Below are 8,114 nucleotides of genomic sequence, written 5' to 3'. Positions count from 1 at the left end.
GGGTAAAGACATAAAATCTCCCAAGTAGCATGGAATGGTTAATGTAAGAGAGTCATGGTGAGTTGTGATCATAAAGGCTTAATGATGGCAGTAGAGTTTGAACTAGACCTTGAAGGACAGGATTTTAATAGACAGTGTTGTGCATGAACTGGTGTTCTCTGTGGAGAAAATGTATAAGACAAAGGGAGGTGATGAAGAAGTAGAGCTGTATTTGTGGCACAGTGAAGACTCACAGCACTCAGTGAATAGAGTTGCAAAGAAATATGTGACTTGAAAGTGGAGGTTGAGGCCAGAATTTAATGTATCTTGCATTCTAGCTGAAAGTTTGAATTTAGTCATTAAATTGTAATAGCTGGTCTATGTATTTTATAAGCTGCAAATATTTTTATAACTTTACATCTGGTCTTTCTAATAATGTTTTGAAGATGAGATTATCACTCCAAATATAGATGACAAAACTGAAGTTTGAGTTTGACCCTCCACGTTCACAGAGTTAAGTTTTCTCTCTCCCCATTATGCATCCTAGCTGCTCATTTACACCAATCATGTAACATTTCTCACAGTGTGTCACGATTATTCAGTTTTTCCTCTAGCATGTTCTGTTTCTGTATGGAAAAAACAGTCACCAGAACATTCTACATCATTTTAAATGATTGGCTTAAGAAATCTCTTTGTAGGCAGCTGAGTATGATGGTTAGAGAATGGCCTCAAGTTGAAGCCTTGGTATGAATCCCAGCTTTGTTATCTGTAAATTGTCTAACCTTGTCAAAGAGTTTATATTCTTTCTGAGCTTAATAGGTACACTTACCTTCAATATAAGGGGTTATGCAGTTAAGAAGTCACTTGCCAGATGCTGGCACCTTATTATTGGACATCTCAGCCTCCAGAACTATGAGCCAAGAACTTTTCATTATAAATAACCTAGTTCCATGTATTCTGTTATGGCAGCACAGACGGACCAAGACCTTCTTCATTAAGGAACCCCAACTAATACTTGACACATTTTTATTGTGCCTTTAGAGCAGCACTCTACAGCGATAGCTGCACAAACCAAGCATACTATTAGTTGGACGTTTTCTTCTTACACTGATCTTTCTGCTGCTTTCCATCGCCATTTTGTTTTCCAACAAGGTTTCAATATGCCCTAAATCAGGTGCTTCTAGGAAGTCAGGTTTAATGAGTGATGGTCAGTCCTTTATATGGAAAGTCAGTTTATCAAGACACTTGTCAGTTGGGTGTGGTGGCACATGCCTATGATCCCAGGGACTCGGAAAGCTGAGGTAAGAGCTCCACATGTTCTAGGCTAGCCTGAGAAATTACAGAGATCCTGTCTCAAAATAAATAAAAAGGGCTGTGGATTTGGCTAAATGATACAGACCCCTAGGTTTGATACCCAGTATTGAAAAATAAGAAAGAAAAGGTACTTACCAATGTGTATTCATTAGTGTTGAGGTGGTTTGCTAACATTATTTTAATTTTTGGTTTGTCGAGTTTTTAATTATTTATATCCCTGACTTAATGATTACTTGACTTAAGACTTTGGACTTTAAGATGGTACAAAAGGGATATGCATTCAGTAGAAATTATATTTCAAAATTTGCTTTTCGATCTTTTTTCCCCCGAGGTGAGTAATCCATGATATAATATTCTTGTGATGCTAGGCAGTGGCATTGAGCTGTAGATCCCAGACAGTCATGTGATCACAAGGGTAAACAGCTAATGCTCTACAGTGTGCTTACATTGCTGGCTTGAATGTTCAGTAGGTTAGATGTATTATTTTCAAGTTAGAATCTTTCCCACTTTCAACGGGTTTATCAGGAGGCAACTGCATCATAAATCAAGGAACATCTGTATTTTGACCTAAAGAGCTGAGTTTAATCAGAAGTCTGGCATTCCTAAAGATGCCCTTTGGAATATATGCATATTGATGATGATGACAACTTGTTAAGTGATGTAAGTATCAAACAGCTGGAAAAATAAACATTTAGCTAAATAGGGGACAACAAAGGCAGACACTAATTTTAAGCCCACAGATGCAGTTTAAGTAATTAAAAAAATCTGGACATTATGTCTTTGTTCAAATTTTGCCCAACTTTAGACATATTCTTAGAATATTTTTTTTCCTCCTTAGTATATTTCCCCTTCCTACTTCCCATTTTTCATATGTTAAATAATTGAATATAAGATTTGAGATATATTGTCTAGCTTTGGATTTAAACTAGGTGGTTTCTTGAGATTGGACAAAGGAAAAACACGTTTCCTTACGTGCTCATGATGTCTGGCCAGCACTCAAGTTCTGGGGATTTCATGGTGTTTGAAAGCAGCCCTGTAGCAGCTGGACACTGGCTCAGGAGATGGCTGTGGAGGCTGCCTTTGAGACTGGCCTCTTTCTGGTGTGTTACACCAGGATGGAGAGGAGATCCAGTGCAAAAGGAAAGAAACCTCATCAATCTTGCTTTTGTGGAATAGAAGGGAGGATCTAACAGTTCTTTGAGTTTAATCATCAGTACCGAGAACATCAATGTAACTTCTGGGAGGCATCAGAGTAAATTCTTCCCAGCTTGTGGACTTTGGTACTGGCTACTGACCCTGCAGAGCTCTTTGCCTAGAGGGCTATTCAGTTGATACATTTTACCACAGGTTTTGATCTTTCCAGAATCTCATATATGTATTATATGTATTGCAAAACTTCTTTGTCAGATTTTTAAAAAGAAAATCGAATCAAATACTATGTATTTAGATGATTGATTTGATTAAATATGTGATTGACTTATTCATTAGAAAATATGAAGATTTTTAAATATACATGCTACTTATAATAACGTCTATAAATATTTAGTTTTTAGATCTTATTGAAATGCTCATGTAGTAGAAAAATAAGATTTAACTCATATGATTTTTAACTCAGAACATTTTTCCAGAAGCATTTCATAGGTTTTAGCATTGTCCACACTGCATATATTTACTTATTGTGAGAAAGTAGAATTAACTTGTGAAGCATATATGCAGAGTAAAAACATTTAGACATTTAGGTATTCCAAATCTTCAAACAATTCAATGTTGAGATTTATACGTTGTGCTTTGTGAATAGAAATATTACAGACAGTTGAATTAGTACATAAAGTTTTTATTTAAAGTTTTCCCCTTCCAAGCAAGCTTCATTTACACATTCTAATACTGTACAAAATTTACATTCTCTGTGATTTATTTAATCTTCTTTTTTTTTTTTTTACTTTCTAGTAGTTTATATCTTTCTGAATCCAGAAAGTTTGACTTATAGTTCTCATAAATGCTTTTTATGTATTTTGGCTAGAAATAAAAAATAAAATGAAGTCTAAGGAAAGCAAATATTATTGTATAAACTGTGACTTTAGGAAGAAATGATGACAGTTGACAATAAAAGGTTCTGAAACAGACCTTGTTCTGTTCATGATGTCAGCTGGGAGTTTCCTACAAAATACCGTGACTTTTCTTCCTTTCTATATATTCATATGTTTTTAAGAAAAAAAGAAATAAAAAGTTGATTGCACTGGAGATATATATATATATATATATATGTATATTTATATATATATTTTTACAACGGATCCTTTGGATCTGAACATACAAATAAATACAAAAACAAAGAAGATTGCACTTTACTGTAGAAACGGCATTGGATTCCAGTATCCCCATCCATCTTGACACACTTGGCAATGAAAACTTATCACCAAGGCGTTTTTAATCTGGCTTCCCCTTATTGTTTTGAATGTAACATTTTTTTTTTTGGAGGATTCAATATCTCTGGGTGATTAAAAAAATATTTTAAGCTCTTATTTACTCCTAACAGTTGTTGATCAAGCTCAGGAGAGCTTGAAAGTCAAATTTGTGTTCCTACCAGTTTTGTTCTTTTGATTGGCCACGCTGAGACTACGTCATGCTCCCCTGACCTCTGCTCCTAAATTACCCATGCTCCTAAGGACAAGTAGCAACTGCTTGCTGGACTGAGTTCAGGAATCTCTGGTGCTAACCAAAAATGATGAGGCAGGGAATAATGAGATGAAGTCCAGGGTCTACATCCAGCTGCAGGTGAGGAGGGAAGAGTATTCTGTCAGAGACTATATATAACCTGGTAAGTTTCGTGTTTTAGGAACAAAGATAATTGGGATTGTCCTTGAAAGAAATTATTTTTTCTTTTCATCCCTGAATTCCTAAAAGCAATCTCTTAGTTTTGATCATAGATTAAGTCTGGGTCAGATGTGTTATCCAACAGAATCTATGAAATAGTGTATGACTGAATTTGTCAGTCCTATCTTTGGAGGCAAATAGCATGTGTGCTTACTGCTTAAACACTAAAAAGAGAGAGAAAGAAAGAAAGCATAAGCCTCCATGAACTTCAGAGTGACATAGTATGTTTTAATTTCCAGATAGAATTCAGGACATGGGAATTAGGACTCTGGCTATCCTAGAACCTGCAGGGCAGAAAGCAACTCCTGAAAGACCCAACAACTTAACTCTTCCATGAGGTACTATAAGGGCAGAAGGTACATGAAATGAGGATGTATAGAAACAAAAATGCCCCTATTTAATCTTCTATGGTTTTCAGTAACTGTGTTGCTTATGGAGTCTGTGAAGTAGCCAAAGGTTAGGAATACAGAATCAAGTGGGAATTTCTGTAATGCAGTGTTAAGTATTTTGGTGGGTCAAATTCTGAATTATTCATGTACAAAATATCCCCAAAACTTCGACATCGATCACATGCAGGTAGAGTACAATGCACAATACTGATCTCAGGTCTCTCTGGGGCCAGTCTTCTGTATTTTATCTTTCTCCCTTTGAAAGTTAAGATCCATGTGAGGAGTTTCTGTAAAGCTGGGACAAATTAAAACCAGTCTGAAATGGAAGAGTCCATCACCACAGGAAGTCGGATACGATCTGAGTTGCAGACACAGTATCTGTTCCATAACAGGTCTCTTTCTTTTGTAGTTACTTGTAAATCATCAGAAACCAAAGGTGGGTTTCAGCAGTTGTATCATGAGAAATGCACAGTTCCTATTAGGATAGTGACGTCACCTGTCACTGCTTCCTGGGATGTGATGCTGTTCCTTCCAGAGTTTCCTGGGGCTATTTGTTGTAGGGTACACAGGCAGGCAAGATTACTGTCGCACAGGCAGGGCCTGCCAGGGGTTCTGCTACATCTCCTTCAAGTTCTGTCCAGGTTCCCTTCTCAGGACAATAGCATATTGTTGATGACTTGTAGGCCCCCTGTAATGGCAAAGTAGGCAGCATTTGGGAAAGTGTTCTGAGAAGTGCAGCAGCAGTCTTATCTATCACATTTATGCTGGAAAGAAAAGATTTATTCTCTGCTCTTGCTCAAAAACTCCAAAGAAAAACTGAAGACTAAACTCTTTTATTCCAAGGGAAAACTTGAAACTGACATTTTAAAATCTTTTTTTTTTTTAAATTTTTTTGATGACTACTAAATAAATACCTAGTATTTCCTAGAGGCTTAAAAAAATCCCTTAAAATAATTGTATAGAAATTGAAGTTATCCAGTTGGTTTAAATTAAAGGGGAAAAAAAAGGACAAAGTCATTTTCATATTCAAATAAATGAAGTAAATTGGATTTTAGATTGTTACTTTGGTGAATAAGAGCCAGCATTGAAAATCAGTTTAAAGTAAACTGGAAATGAAGACTTGCTGACTTCTTTACACATTGATTTATTTATTTTCAAGAGGCCGCATGAGAAATAAAAAATGTCTTTAATTTTGTTTCCTTTGTTAAATTTAGGGGCTAGTGCTTGTGTAACATTTTCTTCTCCAAATCAAAGCGGCTTTGCTTTTATCACAAACAAAATACCCAATCAACCTAATAATCATTTTCTGACAGCTTACTCCTGGTGCCTGCTTCCAAACATATGTACTTTTGCAGCTAACAATTTGCAAAAGCAAACAAGTACATGTATGCAAATCTAGTTATATATATCAATACATTCTTGCTTTCATATAACAAATAATTTATTAAAGCTCTCCACAACTTTGTATCAAAATCTTATTTGATGAAAAAAAAAGAAAACTAATATTATTAAACTGCCAAATTGCTCTTATAAAACCAATATGGATAAATAAGAAAATATAAAAATGACTCATTTTTTAAGTGAATATGTGTAGGCCACTAGACCTGATGTGTCTCTTGATGTGGTGTAATTTGCATTATCAAGTCATCTCCTCAGGTGTTCTTGTCAAAAAAGAAAAAAGAAAGAGGAAGGGGAAGGAGACAGAATGGGAGGAGGAAGAGGCAGGAGAAGGAGAAGGAAAAGAAGTCTGAACTTAATTAAGCCCTGCCTCTGAGTTCTGGTCAATAGGAAATATGTAGATGAAGAGCGATTTTGAATGATACCACAAGGAAGTTATGAGCTAATTCCAGGATGTAGAATATTCTCTGATAATTGATCCTATTTTGTCAATGAGTCCACCGCATGAAACCGAAAGTGGGCCAGAGGTGATGTTTTACATTGCAAGAGATCTATGAGACAAAATAACCAAACACGAGTGAGACCTGTTGGAACCTGATTTGAACTTGCATCTTTTTTTCCAAGTCAACAGGGGAAATTTGAATATGGACTGAATATAAAGGAATTATTGTTATTTTTCTGGGTGTAAATGAATGTGAATGATTTTTTTTTTTTTAAAATAAGAACTGAGAGCTGGGGTTGTAGCTCAATGGTAGAGTATTTGCCTAGCATTGTGTGAGGTACTGGGTTAGATTCTCAGCACCACATATAAATAAAGAAAATGAATTTAAAAGACATTTAAAAATTAGAACTGAGGTATTTAGGGTAAAACAATATGTCTAAGATTTGCTTCAAAATTTTGCTTTTTTGTGTTTGTTTTTGAGATAGGATCTCACTAAGTTGCTGAGGCTGGCCTTGAACTTGTGATCCTCCTGCCTCAGCTTCCTGAGTCACTGGGATTACAAGGCATGCCTAGCTTGCTTCAAATCTCTTCAGTCAAAATTCGTAAAAAGGGGGATCACTGAAGCAAGTTGGAAAAATAAAAAGATTTTTGATGTTGGATAAGGAGTTAATGGCAATCCATAATTTCAAGTTTTGTGTATGTTTGGAAATTTTTATGATATAGAGGGAAAAGTGAAAAGCAAACTACCCCTCCTAGTAGATGGATATTAAAAAAATAATTTTCATGCCTCACTGGTCAGGAACTCTCCTATTCATTTCAGCAGAACATTTGTAAAATTGCTTCATTTTGACCCTTGGTGGACAACCAGAATCACAAAAACATGGGGATAAAGAGAACCAGAAACCTAGCACAGGTCATGAAGCAGTTGACTAAACAGCAAGCCAATTCCACAGTATCTATGCTAATTCTAACTACTTAGAGTAACTTACTGCTTGTACATCAACATGATGTTCTTAAAAAGATACATGTATGGATGATGACACATCTGAAGGGAAACAGAAAAAGTGAGCACAGAAAGAAAGGAGAAGGACACATACCATACTCCAGCTGTAGCCTCCCACAAGGTAAATGCTGTCGTCAAGCACAGCACAGCCAGGACCACTTCGACCCTCCAAAATGGGAGTTTGGAGAATGTTCCACTGGTCTCCTTTTGGGTCATAGCATTCCACAAGCATTACATCAAGATGGGAGAAACCTAAGTGACATAGTAAAATGGAACGACAGAAGAATAAACTCTCAGGGGGCCCCATGTAAGTTTAGGACTTTAAAAAAAAAAAAGGTCTAGAGTCAAGAAGTAGATAAGTGTGTCTTTGAAGACACAAATGTAGCAGTTTATTGGTGAACTTGGGAGACATGCCAGAAAGATCTAAAATATCCCAAACAAACTCTGGGTAATTAAAGCAAGAATGCCAGAGCAGAGGTCATTAATAAAGATGGATTACGTAGAGGTAGACATTAATAAAATGTTTATTAAGTACATGTATGAAGACTTGAATTTGGTGTCAACATACTTTATATACAAACAGAGATACAAAAATTGTGGAATATATGTGTATTAAGAATTGTAATGCAAAAAAAAAAAAAACAACAACAAAGTACATGTATAAAGGCAAAAAAAAAAAATAGTGTTACCTTAGATTAGGTGGAGGGAAGTGAAA

The 8,114-nt window shown here is 35.8% G+C and overlaps 1 protein-coding gene across 1 annotated transcript in view; it reads right to left on the bottom strand.

Moving 5' to 3' along the window:
- Positions 1-3,111: 3,111 nt before the first annotated feature.
- Klhl14 (kelch like family member 14) overlaps positions 3,112-8,114 on the bottom strand; it is a 95,923-nt gene continuing 90,920 nt past the window's right edge. Inside the window, exons 7-8 of the mRNA XM_015482451.2 lie at positions 7,494-7,651; positions 3,112-5,244 (exon numbers count right to left, since the gene is read on the bottom strand). Of these exons, the coding sequence (XP_015337937.1) occupies positions 5,104-5,244; positions 7,494-7,651 (299 nt within the window). The 3' untranslated portion in view covers positions 3,112-5,103. The remainder of the gene's footprint in view (positions 5,245-7,493; positions 7,652-8,114) is intronic.

Source organism: Marmota marmota, unplaced genomic scaffold (assembly GCF_001458135.2).
Source record: "Marmota marmota marmota unplaced genomic scaffold, marMar, whole genome shotgun sequence".
Classification (NCBI taxonomy): Eukaryota; Metazoa; Chordata; class Mammalia; order Rodentia; family Sciuridae; genus Marmota; species Marmota marmota.
The sequence above is the reverse complement of the archived record's forward strand: the minus strand, read 5'-3'. Positions and strand labels throughout refer to the sequence as shown.